The 20,000-nt window shown below is 44.6% G+C and overlaps 1 protein-coding gene across 3 annotated transcripts in view; it reads left to right on the plus strand.

Annotated features, from left to right (window-relative positions):
• The window catches only part of prdm6 (PR domain containing 6), a 51,024-nt gene that overhangs the window by 19,989 nt on the left and 11,035 nt on the right, over positions 1-20,000 (plus strand). For all 3 annotated transcript variants that reach the window (XM_084025228.1, XM_084025227.1, XM_084025229.1), the window contains exons 5-7: positions 582-709; positions 5,255-5,379; positions 14,895-15,285. In XM_084025228.1, the coding sequence (XP_083881354.1) occupies positions 582-709; positions 5,255-5,379; positions 14,895-15,285 (644 nt within the window). The remainder of the gene's footprint in view (positions 1-581; positions 710-5,254; positions 5,380-14,894; positions 15,286-20,000) is intronic.

Raw genomic sequence — 20,000 nt, forward strand, 5'->3', positions numbered from 1 at the left:
CTTCTTGTCGGAGCTTCGAGTGCAGAACCTTAAACGGAAACATCGTCCCACATTACGTGATGAATCTGTAGAAATATACAGATTTCTGACTCGGCGTTGTTATAAATCTTCCTTCAACACCTTCAGTTTTACAGCTCAACACTTGAACTAATCTGTGTGTTTAACTGGAGCTCGTCTGCTTTCAAACTGTAAATCTTCAGTTTCCTCAACATTAAAGTCTTTCATTACGGTGTACGTGTGAAACATGGCAGAATAAATACATCTTCTAGACTTCTTCATCTTCATATTTAGAGTTAGTCCTTTTGTTTGGTTTTATTAATGAAGTTTAATTAATGTTATTAAAAATACAAAAATTTAAAAGAAAACAAAGACAGATACATAAATTCACAATAATGGCACTAATAAAATAAAACATCCATATACAGAAAAAATAAAATAAATAAACATTATCAGTTTGCATCATGTTCAAAATGTTTCACTCTCTCTATTCTACATGTATTTTTTTGATAATATTTTGTCATATTTGATTGTAATTTTCTAATCTATCTGATCTGTGTGTGTGTGTGTGTGTGTGTGTATAGATCTACGATGCCGAGGGCTCGTTGCAGCACTTTGTGGACGGGAACGATCCCAGTAAGTCCAGCTGGATGCGGTACATCCGCTGTGCTCGTCACTGTGGGGAGCAGAACATGATGGTGGTCCAGTACAGGTGAGAACTCCATTACCCAGCAGGCCTGTGGACTAATACGCTCCACTGTGTACCTACACTGACCTGCAGACACAATCCCAACATGTTTCAGAGCACACGAAGAATTCTCTTCATTCAGAATTATGTATTTACATTCACTTATTTTAAAAGCATCATAAATCACATATTTGGTCCTAATAATATAAAATAATATTTATTGCATTAAAGCACCCTTACTAAAGACTAAAGACCCATTTTTGTCAACTCTTTCTATCTCATGTTTACGACGGCGTATTACAAGCCACTGTAGGAAAAGATTGCAAGTTTATTACGATGCGAACAAACGGCATGTTTTTTGTCATAGCCGATATAAACAAGTTGCTTGTTTCCAACACCAAATGTTTGCCGTTGCTATGACAACAAGTGAAAGGTACCACTAGCATCTTAGCCCAACCGCCCGATCAATAAACACCCATAAGATGATCATTTGGCCTCATATGAATAAAAACAAACAATAACCATCAACAACGTTGGGATGGATTCATTAGAAACATAAATACGTACATTCATGGGAAGTTAGCTAGCATATATGCCGGTTGTTAGCATCGTAATAAACTCGCAAATTTGCTACTTTATGAACTCGCAAACTTGCTAGTTTCTAAAGTCGCAAATTGCCCCGTCTCTCGGCTCCATTTGTTTTTCCTACAGGGGCTCTAATACGTTGCTATAATTACATTGTTTTATTGCCTTTTATGCAATTTTTCTGTCTTTAATTGTGTAGACATGTATTGAGGCAGATCGTTGACCCCTGACCTTTGTTGACCCCTGAGCTCTGTGTTCCAAGTCTGTATCTTCCTTAAATGCACGATATGATCCAAACGTTGCGGCCTGCGTAACATCTGTTTCCTGCTTCCTGCTTTCCTTTTTCTTTCGTCCTCGTTGTTGTTGTTGTTGGGAAACTTCCCAGCATGCACTCTGACTCGAGTCCACTGAGTTCATACCTACGATGAAAACCTTAGATAATCTGTGGTGGAAAAGCAAAAGGCTCTAATTGCTGGTTAGGTCAACCTCAAATTGCCGAGTCTGCCAGCAAACGTTAGCAACGCGTTAGCAACATATTAGCAACACATTCTCTCTGGTGAGTTTCGGAGGAAACGGGGTGAGTCGGCGTTCCCACGTCGCTGCAGCTGATTGCTGATGTGTGTGAAGCTAATGTAAGTGACAGACAGAACAATGCTGGAGGATCCTTTAGGACCAGGACCATGTTCCATTCACTCGTTTAACCTCATAGATTAGATTCACTTTAGGATCATATTCCAACTTATGTTCTTTTCTGGCAACATGAAGCCACCAAGACTACAACAGGGTTTAGGACGGTTCAGTGTTAACGGGATAAAAACACCCAAAGAGCTTTGCAAATAAACAAAAATCTGGGGCTCAATGAAGCTTGTCTGTTAAAAAAGCTAATGGTGCTAGTATGCTATTGATACTAATAATGCTATGATGCTAATGATGCTTATGCGAACGAGGCAATTTTGTGGTTCGAGTGAAAGCCAATCAGTGTTGAGATTCTCCTCCTGTCGTCACTAAATCAGAGCTTAGTAGCCCACTTTAGTCCAGAGACCGGACCAGAGACTTTCTGTGGTCCCCCAGAGGTCTAGATAGTAGCTCACATTAGTCCAGAGACCAGACCAGACTATTTGAGGAACCAGAGACTGTCTGTGGTCCCCCAGAGGTCTAGATAGTAGACCACATTAGTCCAGAGACCAGACCAGACTATGTGGAGGAACCAGAGACTGTCTGTGGTCCAAACAACAAGTTCTCTGCTGTATTTATGTCTAGATGACCTTATATGGAGTGTTGATGGAGCAGCTACAATGTTAGCGTAGCCTAGCACCATCAACCAGACTCCATTCAGAAAACCAGCGTTTTAACAGTAGTTATCTTGTGGTCTTGCAGACAGACCTAACAAAGCATGACTCAGCACTTTTTACTGATCACCATCATGATGGAGTTATTTCTGCATGCAGTGAATCCAGCTTGGTGACCTGGTGGATCTGGGACTAGTGGAGATTTCAGCCGTGATGGAGGAAACCATTAAAGTCGGTTTATCTCCCAGAATGCAACGGCAGTCTGAAACACTTTGAAGTGGCTTTTCCTCCATGGAGATACTTTCCTTCTTTCTGTAAAGCTGCTTTGATGAAAGTATAAATCGCCGCCTGTTGTTTATGTATTCCAGCTTCGGCTCATTCCATGTCGACCTCCACGCCCGTAAAGTCGTCTCTGACTTGGCCAACGCCAGAAGACGGCGGCTGACTTTGGCCGGACGCTTGGTTTTTTCATACGCGTGCGGACACATTATTACACCTTGTAAGGTGTTTGGGTTGTTAGATTTATGAGCCTGGTCTCTCTCTCTGTGTGTGTGTGTGTGTGTTGTTATATAAAAGCTGATCATGAAGCGTTTTTTTCTGTTTTGTGTGAAAACAGAAGATCAGAGAGCCGGCGTGGCGGCGTCCCGCCGGTCGGCCAGGCGGAGCGCTTTAACACCGCTGGCCAGCAGGGGGCCATGTTTTCATACCTGGGAGCCGGTCGGAGGTGTTTGATTTATAACCCGGCCCCGCCTGGATGTGTTAGACACATAACCTTTGTTTTAAATACCTCCACGCCGCTCTCTCTCTCTCTCTCTCTCTCTCTCTCTCTCTCTCTCTCTCTCTCTCTCTCTCTCTCTCTCTCTCTCTCTCTTTCTCTCTCTCTCTCTCTCTCGTCCCGGGAGGTCATTGGGTATGTTTGATTTATAGCCTGGTCCCTCCTGGCCGTGTTTTCACATGGACCCCCCCCCCGGTGTGGAAAGAATTAATAAAACACACACACACACACACACACACACACACACACACACACACAGATCTTCAGCAGACTCACTTCGACTTGTCTGGCTGAACTCCACGAGTTTGTGCCGTTAACAACTATTGTTGTGCCAAAACATCGTCGGACCCTTTACGGTTTCGTAAACAAGGACGTACGTTAGCATGCGGTAGCGACGGCAGCGGCACAAAACACGCCAACAGAACACGTACTCTACTCTAGACAGGTCCGTGATTATTATCTACTAACCGTTTATTACGTTACTAGCTGGACGTCACCAGGTAACACGGTCACGGTTTAGACTGAAACACCCGTTTGATCACGTCTGCAGAACTTTGACTCTGACGTACGAACACGTAACAAGCAGACCTTTAATTCAACGTGTGAAGCTTCTAACTCGTCAGTGATAAAGCCATGCTGACTTGACAACATGCGTATCCATGACAACGTGTATGTTTGTGTTTGTGTGTGTGTTTGTGACGGCTGTTAAATATGTTCTTTACTTTTATACGATTGATCTGTTTCTGTTTTCTTCTTCTCTGTTTTTTATTTGCGTCCAGTTGGTCTTTTAACTTCATTAAATACGCATCATGTCACACAGCTGACATTTCCTCTCCTCCTCCTCCTCTCCTCCTCCCCTCCTCCTCCTCCTCTCATACTCTCCTCCTTGTCTTCCTCCTCCTCCTTTCCTCCTCGTCTTCCTCCTCTCCTCCTCCTCCTTTGATGTTTTTCGGAGGTCCAACGAGGCGTTTAAGTGCCGTCGGGTCAAACCTCATCAGCGGAGCGATTTTCACACGAGCAGCTCAATGTGCTTCCAGTTAGCTGGAGGTCAGAAAGCAGCCGTGGTTCGGGATTAGATCCTCCTCTCTCAGAGTGATTAGTCTTGTGGCCTGAAGGCACTCTGGCAGGGGAACATGGGAGTCGTGTGGGAGTTGAACCTGTGACCTGTCCGTCTGACGTGCTGCCACCCTGACGGGAGAGAGAAAACACGACGTGGGAAATAGTTTTAAAATAGTTTGCTCACGTTGCTAGAATGCTGTTTTTGGGCCGGTGAGGTGTTGTTGTAGCGGCGGCGTGACCTGGAGAACCAGCCGGCCCCGGTGGCGGCGGCGGCCAACAACACCGCGGCCGCTACGCCCGTCCACAACGCTCTGAGAGACGCCAGATATCTCCCATAAATCATTTGGGTTTTGAGATGTGAAACGGAGCCCGTTATCAGAACCTGGACAGAGTCAGCGAGTGTCTGCAGCGCTCCGTAACCACGGCGACCAGGATGTCGGATAGTGAGTTCCCCGGACGCGGAGGGTCGGCCGTGGGCGTTCATGGTCCCCAGAGGATTACCTTCTACCCTCCATCTCTTCCACCAACGGCTCAACACGACATTTACTGGCAGATGAGAAAAATCTAAAAGTAACGTTTTCAAGCCGCTGCCTTCGTGCTTCAGTATGACGTCATCGGCATACGATGATATAACTTCTTTTCTTCATGACCAAAACAATGAAGCTATTTCATCAACAGTTGATGACTAGAGATCAGCTGATACGTCACATGTTCTCAAATATGTGTGTCAAACAATCAAATACATGTATACTTCATGGTCTATACTCGAGTTGGATTGGATGTTTGTTTTTCTGCTCTTTGACGCGTCGTAATAATCCGTGAGATTAACTCAACAGTAAAGCGTGTCTGGTCTGGTTTCAGGTCCTGCATCTTCTACCGGGCCTGCATGGACGTCCCCCGAGGGACCGAGCTGCTGGTCTGGTACAACGACTCCTACACCTCCTTCTTCGGCATCCCGCTGCAGTGCGTCGCCCAGGACGAGAACCGTGAGAACCTTTCATTTCTTCTTTGATTTTCTTCTCCTCTTCTGAAGCTCCATCCGGAGTCACACGTTCGATTCCCAGATAAGTGATGTGTTCCACATCTGGTCGACCTCATATTTAGCTAGAAGGTGACGGGTTCTGGTTCTGGATCAGGTTCAGGTTCTGCCTCGCTGATAAAATCATGTTTCTGGTGTAAATGTGACGGCGATCGTAACGTAAACTTCGCTCCGTCTGCAGGAGAGAAAAAAAAAGAAAATCGTTTTCTTTGGACGCAGCTGTAATTTTTACTAGCAACATTATTTAAAGTCCAGACGGGAAGAAAAGCTTCTGGCTCGCCACAGAAACGGCGGCATGGACGCAGGTTTTTTTTCTTCCACACTGATTCATCGGTCTGAGCGGCGGAGCCAGAAAACACAACGGGAGGAATCTTTTAACACTTTTATTTTGAAAAGAAAAGCCGAGCTCTTCATCCAAACCGACAGAAACACACTTAGAAATATATTTTTTCTTCTTTCTGCTGATTTGATGAAAACCTCATGACTTTCATTTGCTCATGTTTGTTTGCAAAAAAAAATAAAAAATGTAATGACGCATTGGGAGTAAATGTAATACTTTTCTGGTGAAGAATAGAAAAAAGTATTCAAATGTCGTAACTTGAAACAAGAGGATCTGAGAGACTCACCGGACCCCCTTCCCTCCAAAACCCTGAACCACCAGGACGGGACCGGCACCCGAGGTGAACTAGAACCAGGACGGGAAGACCTTGAGGTTCCTGAAAACATTTTAATCTACTGATTCGTGAACACCGACTCATCACGACGTTCAAACTTCTTACTTCCACGTGGAAGCATCGTTTGTGTCTGCACCACTTTTTTTTCTTCTTCTGTCCGTCGTTATTATGCAACAAAACTACCGTTAAATTTAGGAAACAAAACCTCGACACCTCGGACGTTTCCATTAAAAATATTTGCATCCACAACAATAAAATATCCTAATTGACTTTCCGTTAACAGCACAATTACAACAATTACATTAAAAGTGGACGTATATACAACTATGATTTGCGTAAATACAACTGGTTAGTTGCTTGTTACTTACTGTTACTGTTAGTTCATGATATTTCCTGTTAGTTACTGGTTAATTACTGTTAGTTACTTTTAGTTACTGTTATTTACTGGTTAATTACTGTTAGTTCGTTTTAGTTACTGTTATTTACTGTTAGTTACTGGTTAATTACTGTTAGTTACTGTTATTTACTGTTAGTTACTGGTTAATTACTGTTAGTTACTTTTAGTTACTGTTATTTACTGTTATTTACTGGTTAATTACTGTTAGTTACTTTTAGTTACTGTTAGTTACTTTTAGTTAATGTTAGTTGCTGTTAGTTAATGTTAGTTACTGTTAGTTACTTTTGCTTAATGTTAGTTGCTGGTTACTTACTGGTTAACAGGTGTCGGGCTGAGGAAAGCTAACTTGACTGAAACTGACTTCTTCATTTTGAGCTCATAATGTTTTATTAAGTCTTAATGTTTTTATTTAATTTCTGTCAGAATTCGTAGTTCTAGAAGAAACAATCTTTTTTTTGCATGAGTGTAAAAACGCTCGCAGAATGTTTCCTGTTACATTCGACTGTCGGAGGAAAACATTTGATTTAACTCACTTTTCTCACTAATCTGACTTCATTTCCTTTAAATCTGTGCTGAACAGACGAGCGTGACGCACAAAATCGAAAAATCCCCTGGAAGTCGAGTCGTTGGGTTTTTTTCAGCTGCTGGAGACGTTTCTGATGTTCGTGATTAGAAAACATTACAAACCCTCGTTTTCTTTCCTTCGTCATCGCTCTGATTTATTCTGTTTATTCTCCTCACTAAGCCTCCGAATGTCTTTCCATTCACTTTTTTTTGACGGAGCGAGCAACAAAGAAAAAGCAAACTTCTGACATTTAAAAAAAAAAGCCAACATGAAGACGGGAGTTTGAATCTTGGGCATCTAAATGGAAATGAATTGAATTAAAGTTGGTCTTGCAGACTCATCGCTGCTCAGCGAGATCCTGCTGATTGCAAATTAGAGACGTTCAGCCACAACAACGGTTTTGTTTTACAGACGGAACGAGTCTCTGACAGGACATCGTCACCGTGACAACGGTCACCGACATGCTCTCCAGGGCTTCACAGTCGAGAAACGACGGAGATTTGATGCAAACAATAGAAGAAATATATATTTTGTATATAAGAGATGAATGAAGAATTAACATTATAACTTGAACATCAGCAGATTGATCCGGACTCATGAAGCTCCGATCCACCGTCACACACTGAGACTTCTTCATGAAACGTGTGTGAGCTCACAAAGATTTCACTTTGAAGAAAAGCAGAACACTTAAACCTCCATGACAGTCGGGTTAAAGTCTGAACAAAGGATTTGTTTCTGTTCCTCCTGCTCTGAACAAAGTTTGTGTCCGACGACGTGAAATTAGATTACGCTGCTCTGCTCCCAATTACACACACTTCAACTGCTTTCACTTTCCACCCGGTCGTTATCTGCCGAGCCCACAACGGACCGGCCTGACGTCAAGACCTCCGCCGAGACAGGAGGCCTGGGACTCTGTGTCCTCGCTGCTCCAGACCACCATCCAGACTGGGAACCCCAAATCCAGACTGGGAACCCACAATCCACAGTGGGAACCGGCCATCCAGACTGGGAACCGGCCATCCAGACTGGGAACCAGCCATCCAGACTGGGAACCGGCCATCCAGACTGAGAACCAGCCATCCAGACTGGGAACCGGCCATCCAGACTGAGAACCAGCCATCCAGACTGGGAACCAGCCATCCAGACTGGGAACCGGCCAGTGAAACCAGTCTTCCCAGTAGCTCCGAGGAATCCTCAGAGGAATGTTTAATTAAATTACATTCTAAAAACAAATCCCTGGAATTAAAACCCGTTTACATGAAGTAACGATGAAATGAAGAGAACAAACCAGAAATAAAGAACCAAACTGGTTCAGCAGAAAGTTAAATTGGATCACGTTACCATGGTAACGAGTTCATTAAAATAAAGACTCAAACAAAAGCATGAGAAACATGATCACACACACACACACACACACACACACACACACACACACACACACACACACTCTCACACACACACACACACACACACACACACACACACACACACACACACACACACACACACACACACACACACTCACTCTCTCACACACACACACTCACACACACACACACACACACACACACACACACACACACACTCACTCTCTCACACACACACACACACACACACACACACACACACACACACACACACTCTCACACACACACACACACACACACACACACACACACACACACACACACACACACTCTCACACACACACACACACACACACACACACACACACACACACACACTCTCACACACACACACACACACACACACACACACACACACACACACACACACACACTCTCACACACACACATACACACACACACACACACACACACTCTCACACACACACACACACACACACACACACACACACACACACACACACACACACTCTCACACACACACATACACACACACACACACACACACACACACACACACACACACACACACACACTCTCACACACACACATACACACACACACACACACACACACTCTCACACACACACACACACACACACACACACACACACACACACACACACTCACACACACACACTCACACACACACACACACACACACACACACTCACTCTCTCACACACACACACTCACACACACACACACACACACACACACTCTCACACACACACACACACACACACACACTCACACACACACACACACACACACACACACACACACACACACACACTCTCACACACACACATACACACACACACACACACACACACTCTCACACACACACACACACACACACACACACACACACACACACACACACTCACACACACACACTCACACACACACACACACACACACACACACACACTCACACACACACACACACTCTCTCTCTCTCACACACACACACACACACACTCATGGTTGTTTGGTTGTTTACTCATGCACGTTCCATCCAATCAGAGCCGCTGGGCTTGACGCTCCGCAGCCGGCCGCCTAACAACAACATCATGTTCACCCACTTCAGGGGACTCCTCTTCATCATACTCCTCTTCATCATCATCAGAGGAGGAAGATGATGGGGAAGAGGAGGTGGAGGGAGAGGAGGAGGAAGAGGAGAAGGACAGAGGAGGAGGTAGTAAGGAAATAGAAAGAGGGATGAAGATCTCTGGACAGGAAGAAGAGAGCAGAGAGATGTTCCTGGCTTCCCTCCTCCTCCTCCTCCTCCTCCTCCTCCTCATTAAACTCCTCTCTGCTTCTCTTCTTTATATGAAATATTATTATTACCGTGATTCTAATTGCCCTCATTGATTTCATAAGACTTTATTATCTCTGCTAAGTTATCGTTATCGATTCTCTACCAAAGCTTCGGCAACTTAATCTGAACTGTTCTTCATCCTGTAAAGAGAGGAAGACGAGAGACATCTCACAGCACCAACTTCCTGCCGTCACCACGGTAACGCTTTATTCATGTTTTATTAACGTCAGTAGAAGAACACGTGTCAGAGCCAAACCAGCAGCATCCCTCCGCCGCTGAAAATAGTCCCCAACAAATTAAGCTCCAGAAACCCACCAGCTCTTTATAAAAAGACGCTTTAAAGAATCAAACATCATATTTCCATCGTCTGCAGGGATGGAAGAAAAGATCGATATGCTTTTAACAATTGCGATATATGGTCTTGCATACAGTATGGGAATATAACACAGAGCTCCATCTCGTATCGATGAGAGAAAAACTGTCGGTTTAGACAGAATATAGAATAAATCCTTCAGGAAAATAATATCCAGCATGCAATATGATTCTGTCGGCACATTCAGACAAACAAAGTGACTTCACTCTAATAATGAATTCAGATCATTTGAGAAATGCACTCGTGTTTCAGGTTAATGTCGTTGTTTTGTTGGACTTCATTCCGTCGAAGTGAGAGAGGAAGAACGAGAAAATGTCTGGAAGTGCTCGCCATGTGTTTCTCATAACGGCCACGAGGAGTTCAACAACGAGGATGCAGCTGAAGATCCTCCAATAAAGTTGCTTTTCTCCGACTTCAGATCTGCGACCAGCGCTGTGGATTCACCGTGAGAGGAAAACACAGACTCTGCAGTGTTGAGACCAGCATCTGCATAATTCTCCCATTTGGATGATGCATCTCATGCAAACCCGTATTGACGTGCCTTTTTTTCTCTCTATCTGCAACGTTTGTTGCAAAATGAATTAAGTGTGGGCGCGCAGCGCGTAACGCGGCCGTCGATAACGCCGCTGGGCGACTTACAGATGGCGTAATTATCTCCTCATAAGGTTATTAGAGGATCAATGGAGCCTGGTGGCCTCGGTGACGAGACACGATGAGGGATGGAGGAGGAGGAGGAGGTAGGAGGAGGAGGAGGACGACCACGTGGTCGGATTAGAGCTGGTATGTTGTTAAAGTGGAGAGAACGAGTCCAGATGCAGAACCTCCATGTTCCCACAACTCAACTGCACTTAAATTACTTCATTTCCAAAGAAAAAAACATTTTCTCTCCCCGGACCCAACAGTGGCAGATTACAACATGTGGTTAACGGACTAAAAGAAAAAGACGCTACAAAAGCTACATAGTTAGGTTGAGGCAACAAAAGTACTTGGTTAGGTTTTGTAAAAAAAACAAAAACAACATAGTTTGGCTTGGAATGACTGTGACATTTGAAACAAAGCAGAACAAGAATGCAACCAAACGACCTCAAAAACGGCTCATTTGAAGCAAAATTAATCCACGACGAAATATGTTTCCCCCAAACTCGATTCAGAAAGTCGTTTATTTGAGTGAGAACGCCATGTTTTAGAAGAGCGGGCTGACTGTGGTCAATATTTAATACTTTAACAAACTGACGACACACAAGTCTTCATATCTAATCATCTAAAATACACTAAAGTAGTAGTAAGTAGTAGTTAAGAGTCATCTCCTCACGTCAGGGGTTTCTTGGGGGGGCGGGGCGCCAAAAAACCCCAATTTATTTCTATTGCAGAACGATGCTAGCAGAAATTACCTTCACCCACAGACGTTAACAACATCGTAGTTTACGTCATCCAAGTATCCCGATGTCATCCAATGGGATACTTCAGGCCTCCAACTGAAGTTTGTCGTACGCTGTAATGAAAATTCAAAGCGATATCTAATATCTACCATTTATGCGTTAACAATAGATTTAGATGGACTAAGCTAGCTGTTAGAATATAATTGACAACTAACATGTTTTTCTGCTGCTTGCATAATTAATTTAACTGTTTAGTTTTGCTGTATGAAGTGCGCTTCATGGTGTCGGGTTGCCGTTGGACCCTGAGGGGGGTTCCAGACATGTAACACCTGCCTACCTTAAAGCTGTCTGAGAGGAATTCTCTTTCCATCTTAATGGTCTCGTAGAAAGTCCTCTTAGTCGGAGTGAGACTATAGGGACATAAATGGACCTGGTTCTGGTTCCGGATCCGGCCGCTGTTGATGGAGGACAACAACTCGACTGGAGTCTCCGCTGTCAGAGAGAGGAAGTCAGACAATTCAGACTTTTGATCAAAGCTAAAATGAATTTCCCCAAGGGGACAAATAAAGTACATCGCTGTCGTTATTAAGTTTCTTTTCCTCAAAAACAAACCAGTTTTACAGGATAAAAAAGTGAAACCATCCACAGCGAGTTAAAGTAAGACAAGCCCTCCTAATGTAATTTCCAACATAATGAAGGGTTATGGAGTCCAGGTCTGTCAGTCGGTTCGACCGCAGAAAGGGAACACAGCTGGATTCTGGGTCAAGTGAGGACAGCTGGCATCAGCCGGTTCACCCCAAATCTAATTTACACACTTTTATATAATGTATTTTTCCTGTTAATGTCATTGAACTTGACCAGCGACACTTCTGTATCCTAAATCTATCCGTCTTATCTGCCTCGTACATTTATCAACTTCAGATTCTTTTATTACAATGCACTTATACGAACAGACACAAAGAGCCTCGCAAGATTAATACGATTATGAGCATCAAACCCAAAAAACGCCGAGACAACGTCACACAAAGGACGAAGGCTCAATAATAAAAACACAGAAGAAGTTTAACTGAGGACGCGTTCACACCGGCCTGGTTTAGTCCGGCTGAACCGAACCCCGGAGCCTTTACCTCCTTTGGTGGAGTTTGTTGGGGGGTTGGTGTGAACACCAGATTTAGACCAGACAAGTGCCCTCTAGTCCGCCTCGAAGGTGTGGTCTCGGACCAGTGCCAAGTGGACTCTGGAGAACAGCTAAATGGACCATAATGTACTAAATGAACATCATGCTGGATTGAAGAAGACTTGAAACTAGAGATTGAGACCATAAACTCATGTTTACAATGTTTACTGAGATAATACATCAAGAGAGAAGTAGGACCATTTTCTCATAGACTTCTATACAACCAGAGAGGAGTCGCCCCCTGGTGGCCAGCAGAGAGAAGTAGGACCATTTTCTCATAGACTTCTATACAACCAGAGAGGAGTCGCCCCCTGGTGGCCAGCAGAGAGAAGTAGGACCATTTTCTCATAGACTTCTATACAACCAGAGAGGAGTCGCCCCCTGGTGGCCAGCAGAGAGAAGTAGGACCATTTTCTCATAGACTTCTATACAACCAGAGAGGAGTCGCCCCCTGGTGGCCAGCAGAGAGAATGACAGTTTAAGGCACTTCAGATTTGGCTTCACTTTTCAGAAGCCGAGGTTGCCGCCTGCAAAAAAATATAAACAAAACGTTGATGACCAAAATGAAAAATTTCTTCAAAATGGTCGTCCACAAACCAGTGGATGACGTCCACTTCTTATCTCTGGGTGGAATTAGCACGCTAGCAAGCTAGCTAGCCAGCGACCAATAATCGAACGACATTTCCACCACGTGATCGGTTGGAAAATTAAAACAATTTGTTTGCATTTGGTTGGATTTAGACCTCACTTGTTCTTAATGCTGGTACAATAAGTAGTCGTGGCATTTGCAATACTAGTAATTCAATAAGAGGAAGTAGTAGTAGTAGTAGGAGTAACAGTAAACGTGGGTTTCTCCGAGTGAAGGCCTCTGTTGGGCCATCAGCCACAGCCATAGTTTGAGAGGCATTTCTGTGGTCGGAGAGAGAAGCAGCATGTGACTGCACTAATGAACAGACTCCAAACAGCCCAACGAGACCCATAATTCCATTCTGGGACCAGGAGCTGCAGTTCGCCCAGGGCTAGCCAGGCGGGTCTGGCCTCGTTTAGGACAACGTGGCCGGATTTCTGTTTCCATCACACAAAAAAGAAGCACAATTTCTTTTATTCATCAAGCACAGAACACAGATGAGAATGTGTCCTGGTGACAGATAAAACACATGTCATAAGCTTTTTGTTTTTGTTTGTGTTGCTCTGAAGATTTGATTAGACTGAGTTAGCCTCGCTCTCCCCGGTCTGGGCATCCTGAGACCCCCCCCAGCCAAGTCAGATGTGTAATCCCTGCAGTATGTTGTGGCTCTGCCTGAATGCAATGGACTTGTCCCAGTTGGATGTGTCCACACGTCCCCGGCAGGCCTTCTGACCACATGCTGGACCAGCTCATCAGACCCCTCGAAGCCTGAAGCATCGCTAGTTGTACGAACTTCCTTGGAGAAACCGAAGATCCTCATTCTGATATTGTGTTCACACCAAACCTCAAGCCAATTTTCACCTCATGTAACTCGCATTAGTTAGACCGCAGGATTATTTGTGTTTAGTCCCAGGATTTCTCTAAGCTGGATTCACTGGATCCAGCAAGACCCACGTGGGCTGGTTCACCACAGCTGGAGGACCCAGAATAAAGTATTGATCTGTGATTAAATCAATAACCAGATGAAAAGGATGCAGAAATAACTCCATCATGATGGTGATCAGTAAAAAGTGCTGAGTCATGCTTTGTTAGGTCTGTCTGTAAGACCACAAGATAACTACTGTTAAAACGCTGGTTTTCTGAATGGAGTCTGGTTGATGGGTGCTAGGCTATGCTAACATTGTAGCTGCTCCATCAACACTCCAAATAAGGTCATCTAGACATAAATACAGCAGAGACCTTGTTGTTTGGACCACAGACAGTCTCTGGTTCCACATAGTCTGGTCTGGTCTCTGGACTAATGTGAGCTACTATCTAGACCTCTGGGGGACCACAGACAGTCTCTGGTTCCTCCACATAGTCTGGTCTGGTCTCTGGACTCATGTGGTCTACTATCTAGACCTCTTGGGGACCTTTCTTTTTTTTTCTTTACTTTGGGGGACTTTTATTGTGAAAGGCTTTCTCTTGAAACCACCAATCACCTTGGTAACCAAACTGTTTCTGTCTGTCTGTCTCCAGTAAACGTACCGACGACAGTGGTGGAAGCGATGACCAGACAGGAGTCGCTTCAGTCCTTCAGCAAGAACGGCAAACCCTCGTCCTCCACCTCCTCCTCATCTTCGTCCTCGTCCACGCCCTCCGCCGCCCTCATGCGGTCCATGGTCTTCCCCCACTCTCCTTGCCCTAGGAACTTCTCCCTGCTGGACAAGGTCGGGGTCGGGGTGCAGTCGGACATCAGCTTTGGCCAGCTGGGCTCCAAGAACCAGCGGGTCCTGGCGAGCCCCACCTCCACCAGCCAGCTCAGCAGCGACTTCAGCGACTGGCACCTGTGGAAGTGTGGCCAGTGCTTCAAGACCTTCACCCAGAGGATCCTGCTGCAGATGCACGTATGTCCACAGAACCCCGACAGGTAAGACCGCCGTCTGGGGAACGTGGTCTTTAGTCACAAAGCTGAAAAAAGGGTTTCGTCCAAAAGCATTTTGATATGGAGATTTGGAAGTCTCCATATCAAAGAGTGTTCGACCTTCTTTTTGGGCCACAAACTGCAAATATCTGGCGACAAAACGCCGAGACTATGATGCACAAGCTGTTTCTGAAGTTTGATGGACAATTGTTCTTTTTGTTAAACTTTTAAGCCACAAAGACATCCAGAGTTTTAGTGGTTCCAGAAAACGGGAGGAAGGTCGGATGTGACGATCCAAGACTCTGGCTGGTAGATCGTTTCCTGGTACTTGTGATGGCTGCAGGGTTTGCATGGCTCCGGTACCTGGAAACACTTGTGTTGGCATGACAACGGCGTTGTTGCAGTTTGTCATGGCTTTGGTTGCATCATCATTGTGTGAGACAGGAAGTGGGAGTTTGTGGATCAGAGAGTGTGTGTAACATCTGCCAACTTAATTATACACAGCATAAAGGGAGGAAGAGGAGAAGTGATGTGTGTGTTTGTGTTTGTGTTTCGGGGGAGGAGGGGGGGAGGGGGTGGGGGAGGGAGGATGTATTGGAAATTTTTTGCTTAGCTTTATTTTTTGTGGGGAGAGTCAGAGCGGCGTATAAATCACGGCTGCGCGTCAGTGAGAAATACCTCGCCTTACGGTGACGGGGCCAGGAAAACAGATGCCACTTATTCAATAAACTAATACTCATAGGGAAGAAAAATGTGGGCTGGATGGGGGAGGGGGGAGATAGGGGGAGGGAGGGGGGGCGATGTGGAGCTGCCTGTCAATAGGAAGGTTTTATGGGACGGAGGAGCAGATAGAATTCAGCTGAACAAGCCAAATGGGACCCGGAGCTCCAAGGCCTCACGTGGACCTGGGTTGGACCAGACTGCCCATCAAAGTCCTGCCCCCCTTAGAACAAGTTCCCCTCTGGTAATCCGGCCAGCCTTCACCCTGAATGCCGATGGTTCATACATCAGTCTCGCCTCACAACGAACACTGGCGACTAAATCGTCTGCATGGCACTGGGCCGTTCAGGTCTTGGGGTCTTGAAAGAGGTTCTGGTGGTGCTCTGAGAGATTCTTGCAGCTCTACGGGCCTTTTGGGTGGTTGAGAAGGGTCTTGGGGTCCTGGAGAAGGGTGTTTCTACAGTGTTTAAGACATCCTATTGGGGGTACTAGTCGTTATTGAGGAGGTTCCTGCTGTGGTTGAGGGGGTTCTAGAGGCCAAGATGGTTCTACTGGTCCCTGAAGAGGTTCTAGGAGTCCTCTTGGTAGTTTTTGTGGTCCACGTGTTTCCCTTGATTCTCTTCAGGTGGTTCTAGTGGACAAGGTTTTGTTTCAGTGTGTGAATGATTATCTTTGAAGAGACACGACAATGTTTTCAACGTAATATGCAAATTTCTTTTTAACATTCTGGCCGTTCGTTTCCACGGCGACGGCGTTTCGGGGCGCTGAAGACGGAAAACCAGAGTGAAATGTTTTGATTACGCAACTCCGGCATTGCCGTGTCAACTAGCAAAACCGAGCTAAATCGTCCTGTTCGCATCCTCGCTGATGTGATGTTCGTCTCTGGATTAGAACGTCTCTTGTGGATCCGTGTGCACAAACTTTTTTAAATGTAAAGGAAAAACGTTCCCCTTTTTAGCGAGGCCGTCGTCATGGAAACGAAGCCTCATCTAACCAGTACGTCTGCAGGCTGGATCCCCCCCCCTCCCCCCCCATCTGCCTTCATACATATTTATTGATGTTTACTTGATGGGAACATTTGAGGCGGAAGACTGATGGCTCTTTACATCAGCCACAAAAAAAACACCCCACACACACACACACACACACACACAACACACACACACACACACACACACACACACACACACACACACACACACACACACGCACACACACAAACACACACACACACACACACACACACACACCTCCTCTCAGCTCCATCTTTTTCATGTTTTTTCTGCTGACCGTTTCTGTTTCTCAACTTTTTCGTGTCCTGCCCCCCCTCCCCCTCCCCCTCCCCCCGACGAGTGTCATTCCAGCTGAATCCATCATCAGACAGCAGTTTGTTTATGTCGACGAGGCCTTGGAAGTGCTCTCCGTTCGGGGTTTAAACTGCCGTCGGGATGCAGGATCCTGTTAAAGTATCGCCATGACGATGAGCGATGAATCAGGAGAAAAAAACTCTCAACATTAACGGCCGAGTTTCCACTTACAAGTTTGACATATTACATATTAAGCGCGTTAAATATTGCGGTGTTATGATGGATGTGTTTACCGTGAGTCGTTGCTGCGTTCTTTGATCTCCGATGGCGTTCTGGCGCGTCGTGGTGTTTGGGACTCGAGCGAGGACGCGTGGATGTAATCACGCTAAGTTTACAGCCGAGTCGACGTGTACGTCATCACACTCGCTGTCAGAGGAGTTACATGTTAATTCTGTTCTCATGACTCGACGCCGGTTCTCCAGGTTTTATCCTGCTCCGGTTCTGGAGAGTCCAACAATAATGTTGCAGTCCGTCACTGGGGAACCTGGAGAACCTGATCTGTGCTCAGATTCAGGTTCTGACATCATTCAGCCTTTATCTTGAAACACGTCTCAAGGTCGACATGTGACATCATGCAGAACAAAACCAGGATTTGACTCAGATTGAGAGTTTGCAGACTATTGTTGCTTCAAGACCATGATTATAAAGTACAATCCAATGAAGACTGGATAAAGCAGATTTTATATATGTTTTAATATCATTTTATGTAATTAAAACTAAATAAATAACTACATCATTTGACTCGTTAATCTCAAAAGAAAGAAAGAAACATCAAAAGTATCACTATTATATGGAGCTAGAACAGTCTCATAATTCATAAATGCACACAGAAATTCATAAATGCACAAAAAAGATTTACAAATGTATTTGGGGATTTGTATATACATGTGACTCAAAACACAAATACATTTTCAATGCACACACAAATATGTTTCATTTCATATGTAAGTAAAAAATATTCACATATAAAAAACAAGATTCATAAACATATTTCCAATGCATACACAAATCTAAAAAAAAATCACAAATACATGAATGTTAAAGTATTTGCAATCTTCATCAAATACGCATTTGGGGCTTGTTACATTCATATATGAACTGTTGGACCTGTATTTACAAAGTGCTTTTAATTTGTAAACCTCCCTGCATTTGTGTGTGAAACTTTTGAGACTCCCCTGACGTGACTCTGATCCACAAATGCGTTTTTTCTAAGAGGAGGTTGTCTGTAGCCAATCAGATGTCTCCCTCCTTTACAGCCAATCACGTGAGTGTCTCCTCGTGGGGGAGACACTCACGTGATTGGATCGGAGTCACGTCAGGGGAGTCTCAAAAGTTTCACACACAAATGCAGGGAGGTTTACAAATGAAAAGCACTTTGTAAATACAGGTCCAACAGTTCATATATGAATGTAACAAGCCCCAAATGCATATTTGATGAAGATTGCAAATACTTTAACATTCATGTATTTGTGATTTTTTTTTAGATTTGTGTGTGCATTGGAAATATGTTTATGAATCTTGTTTTTTATATGTGAATATTTTTTACTTACATATGAAATGAAACATATTTGTGTGTGCATTGAAAATGTATTTGTGTTTTGAGTCACATGTATATACAAATCCCCAAATACATTTGTAAATCTTTTTTGTACATTTATGAATTTCTGTGTGCATTTATGAATTATGAGACTGTTCTAGCTCCATACTATTATTACACTTCAATCAGACACTCAACAGTAAATGAATACAAACAATATATTTAATTGAGCTGCATCGTCTACAGATATTATCTTCAGCCATCGGATCTAAAGGTTCGTTCACCAGAATCAAAGCAAACTTTCTCTTCAGCTGAGTTTGACAAGTTAAAGTGCAACCCGACTTTTCTCTGCTGGCCACCAGGGGGCGACTCTATATACTATATACGAGTCTTTGAGGCTAGGAGTCTAACTTGCTTCTCTGAGACGAGAAAAATTCACGATAACAAAATGACGTTTTTGCATGTGGGACTAATCATCTGTTTCACGTCCTAACACTCTTCAGGCGTGGATACAAACTAAATACTGCTTACTCACAAGCTCTCGTTAATGACTCCCGTTAACGATTACTTCTTAGCTCTTAGACTACACTACCCATAATCCTCCGTGATGAGCGGGTATCGGCTGCACTTCGTTGGAAGCTCATCGGATGAGAACGAGCGCTTGATGAGACATTATGTCTCTTTCTGCTTTAATAGTTCACTCAATAGAGTCAGACAGACAGCAGCAGAGAGACAGACAGACAGCAGCAGAGAGACAGACAGACACCAGCAGAGAGACAGACAGCAGCAGAGAGACAGACAGACACCAGCAGAGAGACAGACAGACACCAGCAGAGAGACAGACAGCAGCAGAGAGACAGACAGACAGCAGCAGAGAGACAGACAGACACCAGCAGAGAGACAGACAGACACCAGCAGAGAGACAGACAGACACCAGCAGAGAGACAGACAGACAGCAGCAGAGAGACAGACAGACAGACAGCAGCAGAGAGACAGACAGACACCAGCAGAGAGACAGACAGCAGCAGAGAGACAGACAGCAGCAGCAGCAGAGAGACAGACAGACACCAGCAGAGAGACAGACAGCAGCAGAGAGA

The sequence above is a fragment of the Eutrigla gurnardus genome (genome assembly GCF_963514095.1).
Source record: "Eutrigla gurnardus genome assembly, chromosome: 13".
Classification (NCBI taxonomy): Eukaryota; Metazoa; Chordata; class Actinopteri; order Perciformes; family Triglidae; genus Eutrigla; species Eutrigla gurnardus.